The sequence below is a fragment of the Malania oleifera genome, chromosome 7 (genome assembly GCF_029873635.1).
Source record: "Malania oleifera isolate guangnan ecotype guangnan chromosome 7, ASM2987363v1, whole genome shotgun sequence".
Classification (NCBI taxonomy): domain Eukaryota; kingdom Viridiplantae; phylum Streptophyta; class Magnoliopsida; order Santalales; family Ximeniaceae; genus Malania; species Malania oleifera.
In genome coordinates, this window is record NC_080423.1 from 41,198,298 (window position 1) to 41,223,509 (window position 25,212).

At 33.8% G+C, this 25,212-nt stretch overlaps 1 protein-coding gene across 1 annotated transcript in view; it reads right to left on the reverse strand.

Moving 5' to 3' along the window:
- The window catches only part of LOC131159794 (potassium transporter 11), a 53,055-nt gene extending 35,575 nt beyond the window's left edge, over positions 1-17,480 (reverse strand). The window contains exons 1-6 of the mRNA XM_058114966.1: positions 16,407-17,480; positions 15,545-15,770; positions 10,666-10,911; positions 8,720-8,770; positions 8,323-8,583; positions 8,030-8,197 (exon numbers count right to left, since the gene is read on the reverse strand). Of these exons, the coding sequence (XP_057970949.1) occupies positions 8,030-8,197; positions 8,323-8,583; positions 8,720-8,770; positions 10,666-10,911; positions 15,545-15,770; positions 16,407-16,532 (1,078 nt within the window). The 5' untranslated portion in view covers positions 16,533-17,480. The remainder of the gene's footprint in view (positions 1-8,029; positions 8,198-8,322; positions 8,584-8,719; positions 8,771-10,665; positions 10,912-15,544; positions 15,771-16,406) is intronic.
- Positions 17,481-25,212: the final 7,732 nt, after the last annotated feature.

Genomic DNA, 25,212 nt, shown 5'->3' on the forward strand with positions numbered 1-25,212 from the left:
CATCATCAACTAGGTTGAGAGGCCTTGAACAAAGATCAAAGACAGTACAAAGGACACAATAGGGACCAAAAGTGAAAGGGATGCTTGTCATACATGCAATAATAATATGACCATTTAATAATGAGCAATGCATACATAAGGAATTACTAGTTAACAAAAGAGAATATTAATACAAGCATAAATAGCTTGAATAACCTGCATGCTTTCAAAGAAACCACTTCCATTCTAATGTTAACAAGAAGTTAACAACAACAAAACCAAGCTTTAAGTCCCACTAGGTAAGTTCAACTACATGAATCCTTTTCTACCAATTAATGCGATTATGGACCACTTTTTTTGACAATTTCAAGGCTATTAAATCCTTACTACCTTATTCCAAGTTATTTTAGGTCTACCCATGCCCCTTCTACTGCCCCTCATGGTAACTAATTCACTTTTCCTCACTGGCACACTATGTGGCCTACATTACAAGTGCCCAAACCATCTGAATCGTTCCTCCCTTATCTTATCTTCTATAGGAGCTACACCTAACTTACCACAAATATGTTCATTTCTTAATTAATCTATCAGTGTATACCACTCATCCATCTAAGCATTCTCATCTCAACAACTTTTACTTCTTGGATATTCTTTTTCTTCATCGCCCAACATTCTAATCCATATAACATAGTTGGTCTTATAGTCGTCCTATAAAACTTCCCTTTTAATTTTAAGGGTATTCTACGATCACAAAGCACACTTGAAGAACTTCTCCATTTTACCCAACCTGCTTCAACTCTATGCATTACATCCTCTTCAATTTCTCTTTTAGCTTGCATAATAGATCCAAGGTATCGAAATCTACAAGTGCTATTTATTTCTTCATCATCAAGTTTAACTTTGTCTCCAATATTCCTCTTACTATTACTGAAATTACAATTCATATATTTTGTCTTATTTCTACTTATCCTAAATCCTCTAGATTCCACAACTTCCCTCCATAATTCTAACTTAGCCTTTACTCTGCCCCTAGTTTCATTAATCAATACAATGTCATCTGCAAATAACATACACCATTGAACCTCATTTTGGATACTCTTAGTCAGTTGATCCATCACTAAAGCAAAAAGATAAGGGCTCAAAGCAAATCCTTGATGTACACCTATTGTGATTGGAAATTCTCTAGTCTCTCCATCTATAGTCCTTACACTAGTCATTACTCCATCGTACATATCCTTAATGACATCAGTATACCTACTACATACACCTTTTTTTTCTAAAACCCACCATAGAGCTTCCCTAGGTACCCTTTCATACGTTTTCTTTAATTCAATAAATACCATATGCAAGTCCCTCTTTCTTTTCCCTAAATTTTTCCATTATTCTTAAAAGATATATAGCTTCTATAGTATATCTCCCAAGCATAAAACCAAATTGATTTTCTTAAACCTTTGTTTCTAGCCTTAATCATTATTCAAATACCCTTTCCCACAGTTTCATCATAATTCCACAATAGTTATTATAATTTTGAATATCTCCTTTATTTTTGTATATAGGTATTAAAGTGTTTTTTCTCGATTCATCTAGCATTTTCTTAGTTTTTATAATTATGTTAAAAAAATTAGTTAACCTCATAATTTCGTTATCACCTAAGCATTTCCAAACTTCAATTGGGATGTTATCGGGTCCTATAAATTTTCCATTTTTTATCTTTTTTAGTGCAAACTTAACTTCGTTTACTTTAATTTTTTTCCTCATTTGTCAATTCTAAGTTTAAGCCTTCTATTTGATTTTCATTAAATAGCCTACTAAAGTAACTTCACCATCTTTCTTTTATGTCTTCTTCCTACTAAAATAATATCATCCTCACTTTTTATACATTTTACATTACCTAAGTCCTTACTCTTTCTTTCTCTAGCACTAGCAAGTTTAAATTTATCTCTTTCCCTTTCCTTTGTATCCAATCTATCATACATATTATTAAATAATCTACGTTTAGCTCCATTACTGGCATTTTTTGCATCTTTTCTCGCCTCTTTATACTTTTCAAAGTTATCCACATTTCTACATTTTTGCCACATTAATACCAATTTTTTTTCAATTTACGATTTTTTGGACATCTTTATCCCACCACCAACTTCCTTTGCCATTCGATAATCTTCACCTTGATTCACCTAAAATCTCTTTTGCTATCTTTTTAATAGAGCTAGCTATCCTACTCCAAATAGTATATGTATCTATCCCATCCTCTATAGTCCAATCACCATCTTTGATCATTTTATTATATTTTCTCCCTTTAAGTTCCACCACCTAATTCTTTTACACTAGTTTATTTTATCCTTTCTCTTCCATTTTCTAATACATATATCTAATCCTAAAAATCTATGTTGTGTGGTTAAACTTTCACTTGAGATAACCTTGCATAACAAACGATCTACCCTCCTAGTTAAGAAAAAATCTATTTGACTTTTATTTTGTCCACTTTTAAAGGTTATTAAGTGTTCTTCTCTCTTCTTAAGACAAGTATTCATTGTAATAAAATCATATGACAGAGCAAAGTCTAATATCATCTCCCCAAGATCATTTTCGTCTCCATAACCATATCCTCCATATATCCTCTCATAGCCTTTATTATCCCTTCCAACGTGTCCATTCAGATATCCTCCTATGAATATTTTCTCAGTCCCTGATATGCCTTGCATAATACTATCCACATCTTCCCAAAATTGTCTCTTAAGATTTTCTGCCAAGCCTAGCATAAACACTAATGATGTTTATTATATCTTAGCCTAAGACCGTCTAGATTTTTATAATGCTATCGCCTACTCTATTTACATCTACAACGCTATCTTTTAAGTTTTTATCTACAATAATTCCTATCCCATTCTTATGTTTTTCTTTTTGTAGTGTACCAAAGTTTAAATCCCGATTTATCAATTTCTCTAGCTTTCTCCCCCACCCACTTCGTTTCTTGAAGGCGGATCATATTAATTTTTCTTCTAATCATTGAGTCCATAATTTCCATGCTTTTACCCATAAGTGTCCCTATATTCCAAGCTGCTAATCTAACCCTAGTCTCCTAAACTAACTTCTTTACCTACCCATGTCTAGAATGATGCAAGAACCCTCGCATATTTGACATTGTACCCGAGTGCCGACATGGCGCCTCGTTTCAGGGCGACGACCTAGCTCACCCTCACCTACTTTTCACTACTCATGCACACATTTGAACAATGACACATAAAGCGATCAAGAAGAGAAACATCATGCCAAGAAAGAGGTCTTACGTAAAATCAGCTCCCTTTTCATACATCTATTCAAATCCAAAGGGCAATTTTGTGTCCCTAACAACATGCTTCCAATCACATCTAAGAGAACAACAACATTATAATAATGAATAAGTAGCATGCATAACATGAGGGATTAAACATAAAAAATAAAAAATAAAAATACCTGGAGGAATGCAAGAAAAAAATTTAGAAAACCTCAGCCTAACCATGTAATTCAAACACAACCCTCCCAATATGCAGCCTTATGCATATTGGGGGCTAACCAAAACCCAAAGCCCTTCCTTTCTCCATGCCTACCTATGGGCTGCTGCCCTTCTAGCTGCTGCTGCAGGAGCTACAGCAAGCTCCCAGCCCTAAGAATGACCTAAGAACTCCTCTTCTCCACCATAGAACTAGGTTTTCCACCCCCAGTAACCTCCCTCAGTCATGCTGCTGCTTACCCAAACCTAACACAGCAGCACACGCCTACACAGAAAAATAAAACCCTAGTCATGGTAGCCACGCAGCCACAATTGCTGCTGTTCCTCCCCCAAGTTCACACACAGCCAAAAAAAAAAAAAAAAGACCTAATGGATAGCCCTACAGCCACCCAAAGTTGCTGCTCATCCATGCTCTCGTATATGTAACAAAAGGAGCAACCATAGCTGCTGTTTTTCCCCTCAAAATCATGCACACAGCAGAAAAGAGACCTAGCAGCCGATCCATCTGCTGCTGCTACTGTTATATTCATGCAGATCAATCAAGAAAACAAAACACATAACCCATGGCAGCTGCTACCAATCTCCTAATGACACAAACACAACAAAGAGAAGAAGAAAAGAAAAGACCTTTGCAGCGCCATAGCTACTGCTGCTGCTGTTCTTCAGCCCCTTTCCCCCTTTTGTTTGAATATAAATGGCCCAAATCCTGCCTTACCCAAACCAACACAGCAGCAGAACAAGTAACTTGTAAATCAACACAAAAGGGAGGGCTGCCATACCTTAGATGAGTTGGATTTAGGGATGTGGTGCAGTAGTTGAAAGCAAAGGCTGCGAGTTCCCTCCTTTCTTTTCTTTTCGTTCTCTTTCCCATTCTTGCTCTCCCCTCCTCTTCTCCATTATTTTCTTTTGGCCACAGCCCTAAGCCATTCTCTCTCTTCTTCTTTGTTTTCTTCTTCCCATAGCCTTCTCCCCTCTCTCTATTTTTTGTGTTCTCTTATGGTCACAGCCTCCTCCCTTCTCTCTCTTTTTGTTCTTTCTTATGGCCATAGCCTCCTCCCCCCTCACTCTATCCTTTTTATTTTTATCTCTCGCCCTGCTTTCCCTAACCTTAGCTCTCTTATTCTTTTTCTCTCTCTTTTTTCTTTTCTTTTTTTTATTTCTCTCTCTAAATCCTCTTGGCTGTAGACTATCCCCTAACTCTCTCTTTTTTCTTTCTTTACTCTCCCTTTTTTTTTTTCTTGGTCGTAGCCTCCTTACTCTTTTCTTTTTTTATTTTTCTCTAACCCTATTCTCTCTCTTTTTTCTTTCTCTCTCTGACTCTCTAAACTCCCCCTTCTCTAGCTCTCTCTCTCCAAACTCTCTCTAGTTCACTCTCTCTTTTTCCCCAAGTGAGCTCTTCCCCCCCCCCCCCCCTCTCTTAGCTCAATCCCTACTGTAAAAAGGGCGGGAGCTAGGGTTTCTTAAAAAATGAAAAGGACAAGAGTGTCCCTAGGGGCAATTGAGCTCCCTAAGGCTGCAAGTAGCTTCATTAAAACCTTCAAAGGGGCCTAAAAAGGCCCTGCAGGCTCAATAAAGCTGCAATGAACCTTATAAAAGCCCTATGGGGCCCTCAAGAGGCCCTCAAAAATCCTAAGAGGTCCTCTGAGGCACCAAAGACACCAATAAATCTCTGGGAGGCCCCTTAGGGGTCCCTGAGCTGCAATTAAAAACCTATAAAGGGGCCTAAACCTCTCCTAAGCCCACTGATCCAAAGTAAGAAAACCCCTGGGTCAAAATGGGCATCAACAATGTATACTAAATCACTAATGCCATTAAGGATATGTACGATGGAGTAGTGACTAGTGATAGGACTACAAGTGGAGAGGCTAGGGAATTTCCAATTACAATAGGTGCACATTAAGGATCTATTTTGAGCCCCTGTCTTTTTTAGTGATGGATGAACTTACTAGGAGTATTCAAAATGAGGTTCCCTGGTGTATGTTTTTGCAAATGATACATCTTGATTGATGAAACTAGGGGTAGAGTACAATCTAGGTTAGAATTATGGAGAGAAACTTTAGAATCTTCTAGGATAGGATAAGTAGAAATAAGACAGAATATATTAAATGAAATTTTAGTCATAGTAGGAGGAAAAAAATATTGAAGACAAAAACTTGATGATTAAGAAATCAATAATTCTAGTAGATTTTGATACCTTGGATCTATTTTGCAAGCTGAAGGAGAAATTGAAGAAGATATAATGCATAGAGTTAAAGTAGGTTCGGTAAAATGGAGAATTGCTCCGAGTGTGCTGTGTGGTCGTAGAATACCCTTAAAATTAAAAGGAAAGTTCTATGAGACCATCTATGTTATATGGATCAATATGTTAGGCGAACAAGAAAAAAAAATATCTAAAAAGTAAAAGTTGTCATGACGAGAATGCTAATATGGATGAGTGGTATAACGTTAGAAGATAAATTTCTTAATGAACATATTCACTGTAAGTTAGGTGTAGCTCATAAAAAAAATAAGTTAAGGGGGAGACGACTTAAATGGTTTGGGGACACACAACATAAGCCAAATAGTGTGTTAGTGAGAAAGAGTGAGCTAGTTACTATGAGGGAGAGTAGAAGAGGTAGAGGTAGTCCTAAAATAACTTGGAATGAGATATTAAAGATTTAGTAACCTTGAATTTGTCAGAGGAAATTGCCCATTATTGCATAAGTTGGCAGAAAAGGATTCACGTAGCCAAATTTACCTAGTGGGACTTAAGGCTTGGTTTGTTGTTTATCAAAATTCCTTCAAATGGTTGTTGGATCATAGTGTGCTCATACTTTTTTCTAGCAATATGAGTTTTTCTCAACTCAAATTCAATCTTGAAAATTTCACAAGTAATCCACTTTTACTTATACCTAGTAAATTGCCAAATGCTACATAATTTCATAAGTTGACTTTTTCTCTGAATGCTACAATAGAAAAGAAACAATTCCTCATCAAAAAAGGAGAATTAAAAAGGAAAAAAATCTTTATTTCTGCCATTGCATCTCAAACCATCCTTAAGAAATTTAAAGTCATTAAGCCAAAAAGGGGGGGAAATTCCAATACACAACACAACAACAACACAATTCTTCGTCCAAAAAATAATAAATAAAAAAGAAACAAGTTATGTGGGCTAACACACATAACAATTTCATAAATTAATTTCTATTTGAATAATAAAATAGAAAATAAACAATTCCTCTTATAAAAAATTTTAAAACAGAAGAAACCATTGATCTTGTCTTCCCTTGCATTTTAAATCATCCTCAAAATTCAAAAATTAAGACATGGACAAAGGATGGAGCCATCAACCCAAAGGGAATGTGGGTCCAATACAAAACAACCAACAAGAAGATCATGATAACTACACGTTCAATCTTAGATATAGAGTCGCATGTGCAACTATATAGAATCATTTCAGCAGCAATGAAAAAAGAATATATTCATTTCAGCTGCATTAAACAATGGGGAGAGATTTAACTTCCTAGTGGTTTTTTTCCTGCACAATATCAAGACATTTGGGCATTCCACATTTATTGAATTTGTCACTGTAGTTTGATTGAGAACTGAAATGAGCTCAGATGTCTCAACGCTCACTCAAAATAAATCCATTTTGGATGAATTGATTATTTCTATTTGATTCTTGTTATTACAACTTGTTAGTTTTGGATTTATAGCATGTTACCAACTAATCTTCAAATGCAAAATGGAACACTTTCTCATATGAGAATCTCCAAAAACTATCTCACTAAAAGATCTCATGGCAAGCCAAAACTAGTTTTCTTCGAAAAATCTCTCCCATGTTCTGTCATGCCATGCATTGATCTAGAGGAATTTTTTTCTTGAATTTAGAATTGTTTTTGAATTTTTCTAAGGTGTGAAACTGAAAAGAAGCATATGATCACACGCTCATCAAGGACTGAAGACATTGTAACATTGTTTGAAAGAAAAAATGAAGACATTATGAGAATCTCATGTTTCAGAAAAACAATCTCATGTTAAGCTAAAAGTAGTTATTGGAAAAATCACTCCCATATCATGCATGCTGTGCCTTGATCTAGAGAAATTTTTTCCTTCAAAATTTTGGATTGAAATTGTTTTTTCCAACTTTGTACAGTATGAAACTGAATAGAAGTATATGTCTCACATGCTTGTCAGTGATTGAAGACATTGTGACATTGATTTAAAAAATGAAGATATTCTAACATTATGTCCTTGAAGGAAGTAATTTTCCTCACAACTATTAGAGCTTGAGGAAAATATTGATGAAAACACACAAGAAAATAATTCTTAAAATTTAAGCAAATCCATTTAAAAGTTTCCAATCTACCCTCTTATTTCTTCATATGAATTTTAACACAATTTCTAATTAGATTTTTCAAATTTTCAAAACCTTCGCAAAAATGCATTTTTTGCCATATCACGTTTCCCATATTCTGTTTTGGATTGTGCTTCCAACTTCACATTCCCACCTACAGGTACCTACATTACCAACATCTCTCAAGTAAATGGAACAATATAAAACAGGAAATCAAAACAAACCTGGAATAGAACGATAAAATGCATCAACCACATGGTCCTGATTCTGCATAATGTAGGCAGCTTGTCCAGAATAGGCTAAAAGAAGGCAAGGAAACACAACTACTGTGAAAGCAATCTGTACAGCTGAAACCGGGAAGTGCGCTAGGTCAGCAAAGAGTGCCTCAGTCCCTGCAAAAAGTTTGTTGCAGTCATCAGAATCTAAATTCACTAGATCTTATTTGAAAATAGATCATAGAATCATATATGGATTTGAGATGAATATTGATCAAAAGACGTTATTAACAACAATTTACCTGTGATACTAAGCATGATCCCACCAAGTGATGTCCAACCATCCCTTCCTCCCCTTTTGAAATAATGATATATATATGTAGGTGAAAAGGCTTTCAACACGCTGCTATCATATTTCCAGATGTTGAATATACCAATACCTCCAATTAAGAGGAACCAAAGCAGTACAACTGGTGCAAAGAGCCATCCAACCCTATCTGTACCATAGTGTTGCATGCTAAACAAACCTACCAATATTACAACAGCAACAAGCACTACTACATCTGTACCACAGATAAATAGTCACTCTTAGGCTTGATGTATAAATCAGTGGTAAAAACTAGGCATTAAGTGCACTAGTTGCAAAAAAGAGTTTGAAGAAGCAACACCGAATGTTTACCATCTCAAGTAAGGACTTACCATTACTCAAATTGGGGTGGTCTACCTTTATCCCTCCAGCAGCTGAAAGAACTGCCAAAGATAGTTTGATTAATCATACAGTTGGAAAAGAGAGAATAATAGTTGCTTTTGAATATCAAGATAATATTAACAATAAATCTTATATCCATTTCCAGATTTATGCTCAGCTCAGCTTCAGCAATTTGCAGTTGGCTAGATCTTAATATATAAATTCGGTTCTGCCGTTCTACTCCATCAATTTATGCAAGCTGGTACTTTGTTAACAATTTTCAGGCACAAGTATTATCATTAATATTTTTCTCGAATTTCCTTCTATCACTCTTCATAGCTAATTAGTGTAATAAAAACTCAGTGCATGTCTCTATCCATCTAAAACAGCTACCATTGAGTTTCCACACTATACGACGCTAAAAAAACTTTGGTTTTTGTGCTTTTTTTATTTTTCTTTTTTCTTTTTCTTTTTTGGGTTTGGGGGGGGAGGGGGGAAGTGTTGGTGTTCGATGAAGCCATTATTTAGTTCTGAAAGGGAATGTAATTTTGGAAGGGCATCTTAGCCAGTCGACCACATGTAAGTACCCGCTAGAATGTGTTATGTAGAATTTTTGAGTAAAGATCAATTTCAAGGTCAAATATGGTCTAGAATGATGGTTGAATGCAGCCATGTTGCCACGACACTTTATGTTCTGCATCCATAAGCTCTCAGCTTTGGGCCCAGTTCTTACACTCCAAAGGTATCAATGCAATCCCCAATTTCCTTCAACAGGTAACACAGCATGTTTTAGAACCTATTATGGACGTTGCACTTTGAACTAAGCTTGTATTGATACTATGATTTTTATGACTAATCTCATTCAGTAAAGGGTGGACCTCTATTTCACCGGACCCTTAAACGCGCAGACGTGTGATAATACCCTTGCTTGTTAATTGTTTTGATATTTCTATTGATAAAAGAAGAAGATATTCACTAAAAAAGAAGAATGTTCAAAATGGACAATAAGAAATCCTCCTAGTAAGAAAAGAGTACAAATAAGTAAAAAACTTCAAAAAAAATAACAAATAATTTTGAATTTTTTCTCCGTCCTCTTTCTTTCCCCCTTTTTAATGGACTCTTCACGTTTATCACTAATATTAATTAACATGTTAATATCTTATCTAGGGTAAATGAACTACCATAATTGAACTTTTTTTTTCTATAAAGGAAAACAACATTAATCTTATTGAACCCATGTTCACTCATCTATGAAGTTTTTTCAATTCTTGGTTTTGATATGTCATTTATGCTGATGTCTAGAAGATATAAAATTATTTAAACTAGTGTGTACTTAGATCAAACTATTCTAAAAATTGTATGAAGCAAGAAAAGCAGCATATTTGTGTTTTAGACTTCATACTATGAGCAAAAAACATAAGCACATTCATAAAAACGTTCTTTTACTAGTCTAGTACATGGTGTGTGGACATGTTAGTGAAAACAATAATGGTGGGAGCAGCTGTAGTGCTGGTGGACAGTGTTGATTATTGTTGTGAGTGTACCCGGAAAAATTTTACTGGCACCAGATATGATTGTCACATTGCCAAAGGCTGAGGCTGCAGTGGTCATTTGATGCTAGGGGTATGAACCTGGGCAGAAAACGGAAAAGGAATGGTGTGTTCAAAAGAGCAATTTTTTTTTATTTTTCCTGAACACAAATTTTCCTTTTTTTTTTTTTTTCTTTTATCTGAAAATTGAAAAAAAAAATATTCAAAAGCAAGAAAGATAGATGATAGTCCAATCCAAGCAGTACCTTTCTAGTTAAAAAATTTAATTGCGCTCAATAATAATACTATACATAACATCGACTACAAGAATGCTAATTTTCTATGATTATACATTTTAATAGCATATTGATAGCTTGGCATATGGGCAAAAAAGAATCGATATTTCACAAAAATTAAGAATGGTGTACCTGATATAGCAGGAGTAAGAATACCGTCGCCAATCACCATGCAAGTGCCAACAAGGACGAGAATAAGAATTGCGTTCTTTTTTGATGGATGTCCCTCCAGCCACCTCTTCGTTTTTGCAGCAAATGATTGTTCATGAAAAGTAGAACGACTATACGTTGTTAGCTCCTCATCAGTCCGGTGCTGATTAGGAATAGTTTTTATTTTTGCATGTCGACAGAGTAATGAATAAAGAGCAAATGTTCCACCTGCACCAGAAAGAGCATAAGTTAAGAGGAACATATAGGTGCCTTATAAACATTAAATGAGATATCCAAAGTGCAAATATTTACTAACACTGCAAGCACTTAGCTCAAATTGTTGAATGCATCACATCAGATGGGCATTCGTGTGTTAAGAAAAAAGATTTTATACTACAAGGCTCTGAACATCTTCCACATGATATTATATAATAAGAAACTATATGATGTAGAATGGAGAATGGGAAAGGGAAGAGAAAGAAGGGTAGGGGAGAAGGGAATAGAAGTATAGGGAGTAAAGAGCAGAAATGAGAAGGAGAAAAGAGACACAGATTCTCAGCAGCTTAATATGTCATCAACCAAAATTTTTCAATCAAGTAGATAATAACTCTAACAAAGCATAAGAAGGGGGAAAAATTAGATTATAGCATTTATTTAAACCCTTAATATGCTACCAAAGCAAAAAAAATAAATAAGCAAAACCCAATTAAGATAAGGCACTACATTTTCATGTAATGAAAAACCCTAAAATATACTTATTAATGATCAAATCAAATTCAACTAGAAAATCCAATGAAAATATGATAATTCTGGAAATAATAGAATTAAGCTAATAATTCAAAATGCCTTAATCTTGGTCATGTGAATCTCTTCACATTTCCCACACTATTGACTCCATCTGTTGGAAAATATTTTCCTGAAAGCGCTTTCAATCCTAGAAGTACTTTTCATTGTTTGCATGTCAAAATATTTTCTACCTAAAATTGTTTTCCTCCATTTGACAGAAAAAACGTTCCTTTCACAATGAAGTAATTTTCTGTTATAATTTATAAGCTTCTAATTGTTTAACAAAAGATAAAAACAGGTCCTTCTCTGTCCTAGACAAACTTTCACACACATAGATCAAAACTTATATCTTCAAAATGAATATTACCAAAAAAAAAAAATCACTGTTCTATACATATATATACACACACACCCCAACACACACACAAACATATATATACATCTATATATATACATACATGTATATATATACACATCTATATACATACATATGAATATATATATATACATCTATATATACATATATGTGTGTGTGGGTGCGTGTGTGTGTATATATATATATATGAATGTATGATGTATGTGCATATATGTGCCTATGTATGTCTGTATATATTATGGTCTTCTGCTATGGTCCAATAAGATGTTAAAGTTTATTTTTTTCAAATGCTTAAAATTGTGTGACATGTCCTAAGAAATTGTTGAAATCTATCTCAAACAACAGCAATTTTTTCCATAGAAAATAACTTCTAAGTATCTTTCATGGAAAATATTTTCCATAAAAGTAACTTTTGTACAACCAAAAGGAGGCTATACTCCTATACTAACAGAAATAACAGTGGTATATCACTCTGTGCTTGCTCATATTGGATTCCATTCTAGATTTAATATTTTAATCCTCTCAAGCTATTTCTGTTTTCAACAAGTTTATGATCTTTAATAATTTCTTATCAACCAAATATTTACTCTGTGCTCTCCATGTCTTTGTGACAGGAACCTCCCTAGTAGGTAACATTTCCATCTTAAAACCTCAATTCTACAGTTCTTATGCAGACCCTTAGTAGAACCATTCTCCCATCAAGACAGAACCTTGCAACCAACATTTCAAACCTCAAAATACTTACAGTGGATGAAATACCAAAGAGTTTATTGCTTCTAATTAAATAAAGATGAAGTTAAAATGCAATTTTGCACCATCTCAGGTGCACATTTTTATGCCAGTTTACTCTTGGAGTTGGAGTAAAACATATTTCTTTGAAAACATTATAATTTGTCAGTATAAGGCATGAAAATATATGTAAGTGGGCACAACAGAAAATGAAGGGACAAAAATTATATAAGAGGCATGAGAAGTGTGTAATGACGACATGCAGCACGAGCAGCGGAATAGCGTAATGACATGACATTGAAGCATAAGAAGAGAGGAGAAAAGAGACGCTGACACATAATTGAAAACTTCACACGTGGACAACTGAGCACTCAGTGTGAGCTTCTGCTTTTATATTTTTAGAGATCTAGAAACTTCCTTGGTGCTTCAAACCTCTCATTCTTTACCCCATCTCGCTTCCCTGCTCCTGCTCCTGCTTTGTATAACTACGCACCATTTGCCTTTCACTTTCTAGGTCGAGGTTAGCCTATAAAGTGATCTTTTTATTACTTACAATGTTTGCATGTGTGCAAATTGTGGACATATTAGTTTTACCAATTAATGCAATCAATCTTTATAATAACCCACTTCTATCAACTATAAATACTATGACTTTTCTTTTCCTGCTTGGCGAGATTTGAACCCTAGATCTTCGCTTATGCCACTCAACCCTTTATCGCCTTAGCTGTGGAGTCAGGTTGTAGGGGCTATAAATACTCTTACAAATTGTCATGTCAAATTTGAAAAGAAGTATGTCATTAACATTGGATTCCGATACTATTATGAACTACTATACCAGTGGAAATAAAATCATAATTGTAGCAGCCACTACTGTAGGCTGTACAGGACCACTACAGATACAAGACAAGTAAAAAAAATATATTTTTATTTGTTCTTATATTTTTTGCTTCAATTGTTTTCTCTAATTTTCCCTTTCATTAATCAATCCCAATCAGCTCACTGTGAGCTTCTGCTTTTATATTTTCTTACAGATATAGACACTTCCCAGATGATGCAAACCTTTCATTCTTCTACATCTTGCTTCCCCACTTCTGCTCTTGCTATTGCTTCTGCTCCTGGTCCCGCTTTGTATAACTATGCACCATTTGCCTTTCGCTTTCTAGGTTGAAGTTAACTTGTAAACTGATCTGTTGATTACTTAGTATGATTGCACAAGTGTAGACTGTAGATTAATTAGTTTTACCAATTAATGTGATCCATCCATAATGACTCACTTCCATGAACTATAAATTCTGTTTCTTTTTTTCTCCTGCCTGGTGAGATTTGAACCCTAAATCTTCGAGGAGCCAGGTTGTAGGGGCTATAAATACTTTAATGAATTGTTATGTCAACTTCGAAAACAATTATGATATTAACCTTGGATTCCGATACAACCACGCACTGCTATACCGTTGAGAATTGAAATCATAGTCACAGCAGCCACTACAGACCACTACTTTTACCCATTACAGTACCACTACAGACACAAGACCAATACCGAAACAAAAACAAAAACAAAAACAAATATATATTTTTCTTCAATTTTTCTCTAATTTTTTCTTTCATAAATCAATCAGCTATGTGACGAGGAAGGGGAGGAGAAGACTATAATTATGAAAATAACAATATGGAATTATTTATTTTTTTCTTATATTTACAAGTCATGCACTAATTACCAATTGGAGATGAACAATGTTTTGCTAAAAAAGTTTGTATTTTGATAATATTAACAATTAGTATTTCTTTCAGCCTTTCTGCATAAAAGCAGGGGTAAGGCTAAGTACACTGTGCCAACCCTCCCCTACCCCACAAAGTAGGGAGTCTTGTGGCCTAGGGACACCCCTTTTTTTTTTTTATATTCTTCAAATTCAACCTTCTTTTTTCTTTTTTCCCCTTTTTAGGATTTTTAACTCGTTCCATTTGCTAATAATTTGTTTCATAATGAACTTTATGATTATATTGTAATTTTCAAGCTTAGGTTATACAATATAACTTGTTGGTCCGAAATATTAGACTTTCATTATTTTAACTAACAAAATAACAAAACTTGTTTAATTTATTGTATGTTTTATGTGCTTAAAGAAAAATAGAGTATACCATATTATAAGCTAATGTATTTGGTTTCATTAATTCATTTATACAACAACAACAAACCAAGCCATAAGTCCCTCTAGGCAGAGTGGCTACATGAATCCTTTAATTAATTTATTTATCACACATGATATTCCTGTCATTATTACCTTTAATAAACAACGCTATTAAGTTGAACTGAAGGATCCAAGTCACATTAAATATCTTTTGCACAAGGGTTAAGAGATTGAAACATGCAAAAATACCAACAAAGACAAGGTTGTGAAAGCTTGAAAATAAATAAATAAATAAATAAACCACACCCATTACAGTCGCTTCCTGCCACTAGTCTCACTCTCCATTACACCTGTAGTATGTTACCCTTAGGCTAGTTCATGCCCACCCAAAAGGCTTGAAAGAGAGAAAAACAAAAAAACAAAAACAAAAACAATGATCCCCCTCCAAGCCAAAAAAGGGGTGGCCATTGCACAAAGCTCCAGCCAAATAAGGGTATGGGAGGGTCACATGCATGCAACCTTACTCCCATGTGTGGATAGGCTCTTAAAGCAGGTTGAACCCATGATGCCAGATTGCAATGAAGAAACCTTGGCAATGCACCGAGGCCTGCCCTCCTAAGTCCTATCCCTTCAAGCTAGCATGCTGAAAATGTTTTGGCCATTGTGACCAGTTCTCCACCAAAGAAATGAGAAGGAAAGAAAGTATAGAACCACGTAAGTGCATAACCACATTTTGTTTTCACTGACAGGTGAATTATGGCATTGAAGCAGCCATATTACTTGTCTCCAAATTTATACGTCCACAAAATCAGAACTTAAATGATGCAGGTTCACAGATGTTTACCTTGACCATTGTCATTCGCTCTACACACTATAAAAACATACTTGAGGAGTGGGACAAGGGTGAGGGAATATATAATCAAGGAAAGAGCTCCAATCACATCCTCTGGGTCTTTGATTCCATGGGGAAATGTATTGTAGAAAACATACAAGGGAGATGTGCCCAAGTCTCCATATACCACTCCAAGACTCTGGAAAGCAAGCCGCAGAAGCAATAATGCCGAAAATTTCTGCAGGAATCACTGGATCAGCAAACAAAACAAACCTGGAGAGACATAACCCCTCAGAATTTCCTAATTTCTCTTTTTCTGTGTGTGGTATTCAGAAAACAAAAGCCATATCCCGACAGTTGTTAAATAGCACAACATACTATTGTGTGTTCAAAACAAGAATGATATCTTTGCGATAACAAATATCATAGATCTTCGGATGATGCATTTTAAGTAAATAGACTACTGAATAGATCATACTCTTATATAATGCCTCGGCTTCAACCTAGCATGCATCATTACAATGAAGAGAACAAGCATAAATGTCAACATCTTATTATCTTTCCTTTCCCGTGATCTCATTATATTAAGTTAACAATTCTATACCCAAAACAATTACAAGGTTGCTTTAAAAAAATTAATGTCTTTCCAATTAATTCTTAAATAATCTAAGATTGAACTTTAAACCAACTATGCAACATTAGGAAATAATAATTTCTTATGTCAGAAAAGGCATCTTAAAAGTAAACTTTCACCGGAACAAAAAATTTCTTACGGGGAAGTTGTGTGTGTGTGTGTGTGTGTGTGTGTGTGTGTGTGTGTGTGTGTGTGTGAGAGAGAGAGAGAGAGAGAGAGAGAGAGCAAGATGGGTGTTACCTTTTCTCTGTACATATTTCTAAGCCGTCCAGCCTCCTCGTCCATGGGCTGATCAAGCTTCTGATCCAAAACCCACATGCTACCTTTATCATTAGTGTCTTCCTCAATCTCTACTCTAGATGCCATTTGAAACTGATTAACTGATTCAACAAATTTTGCCCCTTTCACCGACTGATTCAACTTGGACCCAACAACTTGTACACAAGTATCACCCAAACCAGTAAACTGCTCTAGAACAGCAAAAGATTATTGGAAACCAACTTTCAACATATAATTCCCATTTGGAAGTGAAGCCCAAATCTTTACGAGAATTGAAACCCACAAACTAGTACAAAAACCGAACGGTACAAAAATTCCAGCCAAACCCACTTTCAAACCCTCAGACTACGCCAACCAGAAAGAACAAACGATTAAAGAAACCCAATTTTCTACCTCTATTCTCAACTTCAAATCGTTGCCCTATTGCTGAAAGAGCTAAAAACCCACCAAAAAGAAAGCTGAAAATGAATCAATTTTTTTACAGCTGAAGCATCAATTAATGCACCCAAACTTAAGAAATAATCTACAACAAAATCTCGACGACATCAAAAACGTAATTGGTGATAAGAATAGGAGAGAAATAGAAAACCCGACATGGAAACCAAGGCATAAAGAGACATAGATATGCTATATCATCATCATCATCATCATCATCATCATCTTGAACTCTAATACTTCTTTTTAAACTACTTAATGTCACCGGAGTGGGGTCACCTCAGGAGATAAATCTCAGCCACAAAACACAGAACCCATTAACCTCTCCAACATCCATTTACCAAGCGAAATTGTGAAATTCCACGAACCAAAGTCGGTGCACTGAAAAAATTGAAGCAAACCCAAGTCGATTTGCAGAGACCAGGCAGGAGAAGCGTAGGCTGAAGCTGACTCTGCAACTCTTGTGTAGGTTCTCAGGCTCCTTTACTGCGGAGGTCAAAGAGAAAAGAGATTTCTCTTTGCCAACTTTCGGACGCAGACAGAATAGACAGCAGAGGTTCTGTTTTTCAACTTTAAAAAAGTAAAAACAAAAATAATTCCAGCCTTCGCCGGCGGCTGGGCGGGTAGTTGTTACAGTGGCAGAACCCCAGAGGAAGAAAAAGCGGCGGTGCAAAGTGTAATAAAATTTTTGAAATAGTTTTTTAAAATTTAACTCTCAAAAAAACAAAGACAATTTTTTGTTGTCTTCTGTATTTTAAATCAGTTTAAATAATATAGGTAATTTTAAATTTTGGATACGCGCTGATTAAAAGTACCCAAGGCACGTGTGCATTTTTTTTACTTTTAAAAATCATAAAAGTCAAAAAAATTATATTTAAATTTAGAGAATTATTCCAAAATTAATTAGTTGATTTTATTTTAATTATCATATTTTATGAATTCAATTTATTAAGATAATGAATTTGTAAATATTTTCGTAATAATATTTCTTTTCATTATTCGCTAATAATAGAGTTTTTTAATAAAATAAAATATAATATTAAAAATTAATAAAAAGTTTAAAAATCATTTGTTAATGTGATAAAACTATGTAAAAGTTAATCATGCACTCTTAATTAAATTTGTTTAGATAATTAATTTATTTGCATAATTAATTTCCACATGCCACTTGCTCTTGTGGGGCCAATTTGTTTTTCCTTTTTTTTATCATGCCATTCAACTCACTTGCAATTAATACTTTCTCTTTTCGGCATGAGTTTGTACCAATAAATAGTTGCATGATTGGGTGAGCATAATTCGGATTTGACCAAATCAACCGACTAAATTTAATCAGTTAAAATAATAAATATTAATAAATCATGAAAATACCTAGTAATTCTAATGTTACAAAATGCTTATACGATGTAATTTTCATAAAATTTAGTGATTAAATATATCATAAAATAAATAAAATATAATTCAATATTTTTAAATTCAAGTATTCCTATCAAATATAGTATTAAAAAATGTAAAATAAAATTTCAAAATTCATACTTCATAACTTAAAAATATTAAATTGAATGCTAGCTCCTCTATGTGTAAAATATAAATGTTAAACATGATTTTCAACTAGACTCAAAAAACGAGCAGCAATTTGATCGACCAACTTATCCGGGCTAATTTTTAAAGCATTTAATTTGCATGAAATGGATGTAACAAATACTTTTGAATAAGATTATTATCTAAGTATTTTTTTTTTTTATGAATAATCATATTATTTATTTACTTTTGACATATTTTAAATTTTTAAAAATTATAATTTAATTATGTTGTCATACTTGTGGACACCTAATTCTGTTCAAAGTAAAATTAATTGGAGAATAGGAGCATTAAATTGAAGTTTCTCTCTCCTTACCCTTAATATTTCTTAATCAATTAATTTAAAAATTGAACCTTTAATTGCATTTTTAAAGCTGAAGTTCAAATTCGAACATTCAATTGCATTTTTAAGGCTTAAGTCTTAATTGAGTTAATTGAGGAGTTATCTTGGATACGGATAAGTTTCTATTCTCGGAAAAGTTATTTTTTGCTGTCAAAAGCTCCATTTAGGACAAGGAAGAGGTTCCTTTGTTCTAAAATGGCTTTTTTGGAAATTGATGGATCAGGGCAAACTCCCTTACTTCTCTATAAATGAGGAGTTGTGACTCTTGCAAAAGGGTGGGAGGCATACGTCCAACACAAAAAGGAAAGGGGTGGCACATGTTCAACACACAAGAGAATTGGAGCACACATTCACTCCAAAAGAGAGGAAGAGAGAGCAAGGGAGAAAGGGCAAGAAAATAAAGGAGAATAAAGGAAGAAGAGAATAAGATAAGGGAGGAAAGCTTGAAGTTTGGAGATTAATGATTGAAGTTGAGAGAAGGAAGAGCTCATTCAAAGGTAGGAGAGATCAAAACTTCAAGAATACTAAGGCAAATCTCTTATTATCAAACTCTTTTGCATGATTTCATGAGTTTAAGTACACATGAATAATTAGCTTTCAAAATCCTTTGATTTGCATGCCAGAGATGAAATCTTTATGTTTTCTTTCATGTATCATACAAGACTACGATTTTTTTTGCAAATATTATGTTAAAGTCGTGATTTTTAGGGTGTTTGCATCAAAATAAGTCCACTAAAACATGATTAAGGGTTTTTTATGATTCAAGGGTAAGTCAAATTAGGATTCACATTAATATCAATTCAAAGCCTGATTTTTTATGCCATACTAGTGTCTAGGATTTGAAAAGGTAAAGAATAGCTAGAAAAGTAGAGAAAAAATATAGAAGAGTGAGAAAATATGTGGTTAGCTGGAAAGAGAGAGGAGGGTAGAGAGTTGGAAAAGACTAATTTTTCACAAGCATGTGGTGCCGAAAAGGGTAGGGAATAGGTAAAGTAAGATCCCTATGGTCAAAAGGGGTAGAAATATGTTAGAGGAGCTTTAGGAGGCTCAAAATCCAGTCGTCACCATAGTCGCTATGATGGCTAGCCAAGAGATTTATAGCCCCTGTTTCGTGTGTTTTAGGTTATTTTTTAGTTGAAAAGATTCTTGGAGTCGAAAGGAGTCAAATAATGATGACGAAATTGAATTTGGACATCTAAGGAAACCGAAGACAAAGAACTGAAATTTTAGGTTTTCGATGTCATTACTAGTGAGTTGTTGAAGGAATAGTGAATCTGACTAGCGTCTTTTCCCCCTACGTGTCACGCTAAGTTAATCTACTAGATTGATCGATCGGTATGAGCCAATTGGTCTATGCTTTTTATTTATTTATTTTAATAATTCTATTTTAAAACTTTGAAAATCAATAAAAAAATACTTTTTAATTGCAAACAATTATTAAAAAAAAATAGAAGACAACCAACTTTTTTTTATTATGAAACCATTTTCCTAATTTATTCTATTGATTTATTTATTTATTTTTCTTTAATTTGACTATTTTTAATTCAAAAAATATTTTATTTTTAAATTATCAGGGGCTTTTCTGCTTAGTAATTTTAAGGGGCCCTTTTCTAACATTTAGAAATTTTAGTTTATTTTTTATCTTTTATAATATTTTTAATAGGTTTTCTTATATTTTTCTTATATTTGTAGCCTTTATAAATAGCTTTAAAAAATCATAAAAATTGTAAAAATTGTTGCAAAATACCAAAATTTCCACAAGGGTTTTTATTTCATTTTTAAGGTTTTAAAAGTGTTTTGAGTTCATTTGCATCCTAATTTGAGTATGAGGGTAAAAATATATACAAAAACTTGGACCTCAACAGGTCCTAGTACCTTGTTTTGCATGCATTTATCTATCTGTGAATGTTAGGATGATTGAATTATGTCAAAATGCAGTCAAATAACTCACTAATGTTTGTTGAGGTTTATGATAATTTGAATTGCATATGATGCCTCAATGACATGTTATGTTCTTTTACCATGATGTGATTGTGACTTATTATGAAACTATGATTGAATCCTTATTTGAATGTTGAATGTTATGAATGAATGAATGAAAATACGAAAATCCTAAATACTATTTAATGAATCCGACGATGGATGTCACAAGGAGGCATAATAGCACTTCCTATGTTTTTCTTGAGGTGAGAGAAGTCATGCATTGTAAATCGAAATATCGTGAAAATGCAAGATGGAACAATATCTAATGGCAAGCTACTATCAAAAAAATGACGGAAAAGAATGGTGGATTGGTGATCATGCAAGGTTTAGTAGGTATCGTTCATAGAATGGAAGCATAGGAGGTACTGGTATCTTCCCTTCGCACAAATATACTCCGAAGTTGGAACTTTGATTTGTAGACCTTTAACCATCGATTATTTGGACCCTAGGGATAACTAGTTGATTAGAGTAATCATCAATAATTAAATAGGTGTTCTAACCTCTCCTAGGACAAAGTAGGTGACTCTGTTGACATGTTATCAACCCACATCTCATCCCCAAATACCAATTTCTCATCTCGAATTCACCACTCGTGTCGAGGCGATATGAAGATTTACCCCGATAAAGGTGAACCTTAGGTGTTGACAATACTTATGTCGACTAATTGGCCCGAACTAGTTGTTGTTTGTTCAGCTTACTTATAACTTCCATTTGAAAAATATATGGTACTTAACTGACAAATTCTCCCAACTTAATTTATTAAATTAATGTTATTTTCTTAATCTATCTTATCAAAATTGAATAAAAGGGTAAAATTGTTATTTTAGTAAAGATAGAATTTTAATTTTTTTCGTTACACTTAACACTTAAACAACAAAAGGTTCATTTTGTCAATAAAATTAAACTAGAGAGGTTTTTTTTTGTAGTTTTCAAAAAACTCAAGTGATGGAGTGTCATATTGAAAAAACTACAAGGGATATTATTTCTTTTTATAAACAATCTCATTATATTTAGTCAAATTTAAGAGTTTTACTTAATTTTGGTAACTAATTAATTAATTTTGATTAGTAAGAAATATTATTATTTTTTTAATATGTTGTAGAATATATTCAACAATAATACAAAAAAAGTAGATATTTAGAATATAGATGCTAAATGTTTTAAATTAAAAATAGTATAGAAAAAATTATGAGAACCCATCAAAATTGTCTTATTTGATTTAACTAAAAAAAAATATTTATTACCAAGGCCTAGAGATATATATGATTTGTTGAAATTAATTTAGAAACAAATTCATTAGTGTTATAATATATAATAAGAATACTTTCTTATATCCCCTCCCCTCTTCATCAAAGAGAACCCTAGCTTTTAATGTATAGGCATCATCGTCACTACCACAAGAAGTTTCCTCAAACGACTCTCTCTCTCTCTCTTCAGTTAGTTGGAAGTTTATTTATTTATTTTTCCTTTGGTCAAATTTTTAGTTAATAAATTGTAATTTTTGGTGTAATTCCAAGAGGGGGGTGAATTGGATATTATAAAAGATGAATTGGATATTATAAAAATCTAGGTCAAGTTTTTACCCTATTTTTAAAACACAACTTGAAGTTTTAAGGTTTCTCAATCAATCTCAAATGCTACAAATAATTAAGCATACAATCAATCTCAAATGGTAAAAATATTTAAACATGCAAATACGGAAATTTAAATGAGAGCAGGGATAGAGAAAGCAAAGACCGAGATTTTTAGGAAGTTCAGTTATTCCCGTCTACGTCCTTGCCTCAAAACAACCGCTTGAAGATTTCCACTAAATACTCCTTCAACCAAGGCGGAGCCACCTCATACAGCACTCCTTCAATCAGGTGGAGATACCCATTACACCACTCCTTGTAGGCGGAGCTACCTCTCCAAACAATATGCTCTTATTTGGTACAGTTCAAAACCCGAACTGCAAAAAATACAAATGAGATAAATATTTTGTGTACAATGAAATGTTTCTTCAAAAGCTAGTTTGTACAATGAAAAACCTAATGCACCCTCACAAGATTAGATTGAAGCTCAATAGAGTTTAGGTGTTTCTCTCAGAAAATTTTTTTGAAATAAATGAGAGTAGATGAGAGTAGTTGATCTTTAATGTGAAAAAAAATGTACAATAAATGATTCAAAGATTTAAGAGCAGTAAATGATTTTCAAAACCACGAGTAGGAGAAGTTAGGGGTTTTCTCTCAAAATAGATTTTGCAAATAAATGAAGTGAGAGAACTTTTGATTCTTGCAAATAAATGTGATGAATGCTCAAATATCTCAAGAGTATTAAATGATAGATCAAAAAGTGTTTGCAAAGTGTTTGGGCTTAGAATTTATAGCCAAATTCAAGATATGACCATTTTATGACCCTTTGGGTAATAATAATAATAATAATAATAATAATATATTTTAAAGTTTATGGCCGTTTTTTGCTCAAAATAGCCTTAACCCGAGAGTTCCGGTTGACTAACCTGAGGTCCGATTGACCGACCCTAAGGCGATTTTCCTTTTAGCACGGTTCAATTTGTTGGGCTGATGATCCAGTTTGCCGGATCATTCTTGCATGAATGTCAGTTGATCGGGCTTATGATCCGCTCAACTGAGCCCTTTATAAAATTTGGGTTTCGGCCATTCTTTGTCTTCTGTCGACCAGGCTTATGAGCCGGTCAGCTAACCCCTTAAGAAAAATGAGTTGTAGCTCAGATTTAACTTCAAAATCATTTCAAACCTTTTGTATAAGATTTAACTTTTTAAGTAAAAGGTTTTTCATGAAAAGTTTGAATTCTTAGCGTCAATTTATGGCCGTTATTGAGCTTCAAATAAGATCAAGTAAGGTATGCACATACAATTTAATCTAAATGCATTGCAACTTAAAAAGTACATGTCTTCATTCTGTGTTTTTCACTTTGCCATGGAATTAGCCACGTAATGTGAACTTTGAGTGCCTCATGGCTTCCATTTTACCTTTACCATATGTGTTTTGTAAAATATAAACTTGTTCAAGTACTAAGTGCACAAATGTGATTCTTGTAATTTGTCATTATCAAAACGGGATAGGACTCAAAAAGTCAACAATCTCCCCCTTTTTTTATGATGACAAATACGAAAGCAAAATGAGGTTAGCCTTACAAGGCTCCGCCTTATAATTGTAAAAATTTACAGTGTAGTTCATGCATATTTAAAAAGAAGACATTGGAATTTTTCAAGTTGAGAAATTTTGAATTTCAGCTCAATTTGCATTTAGTATTGAGTTTGATTTTGAAACCAAATCTCTTTAAAAGAAATCTAAGCCAATTTTGAAAAACAAGGAGCAGGGTAAATGATTTTGGTAATTTTGCTTACTTCTCCTAGTTTTCAAAATTAAGAAGCAGGGTGAATGAATTTAACAATTTTGCTCACTTCTCCCCCTTTTGTCATCAACAAAATGACTAAGCTAACCATAGTAGCATTGAAGCATAAAAAGAAGTCCTTATTTGAAAAGTTCCCCCTTTTTGATTTGGAAATTTTGTACACGAAAGCACTATTAGGGGCCGTTTGAGTTCAAAATGACATGTTAAGCATGGTAAGACCATAAATATCCATAAACCATCACAACTCTGATGTTACATAAGGCTTATAAAGATTGGAGTTTAAAAAAATAAGGCTTATGTAATCTAAGTGTTGGTTTAAGCATATTTTCGGTTTATTTAAGGAATGAATTTTGTCATGATATCACCTAATATGGCAATAACTGGCCCGCATGCCTTTCCTAGTTTGTTCATTATATCATCATGCAATCATCCTAATCAACTACCAGCATGCAATCAACCTAGTCAACTACAACATGCAATTCTAAAGATTCTGCATCAACCATGTAGAGGGTATCAAAATAACCAGCATGCAAATCTCCTAATAAACTACCAACATACATTTTGCATCAACCATGCAGACGGTACTCAACAGTTCAATATATCCCAATAACAATTCAAGAGATACTAATCATCCATCAAATGAATTTAAACATTCAGCAAGATATGGATAGTAATATTCCAGTGCGGTGCTCACAAAACATAAAACCATACACAAAAAGATAAGATATTTAGTGTATTTAGTTACAGACCCATAAAATTCAAGTTGTTCATATGTTCATAAAATAACTCTGCTTCTCCCCCTCAATGAAGCAACCTACTCATCATTTCCATCATGCTCTACATCAGAAGACCCTGCCTCGCTACCATTGACATCCATCGGAATTTTCCCTTTCAAGTTATCGATGCCTTCCAGATCATTGAAGCGGTCATTTATGATGGTGAAGTTGGATTGCAGTCAATTTAATAAAGTCGTTCTGGATCGAGATGAACCGGGAGTCAGTAGAAGCTACAAACTCATTGAAAGACTTGGAAAGTCTTTCAATGGCGGCCAT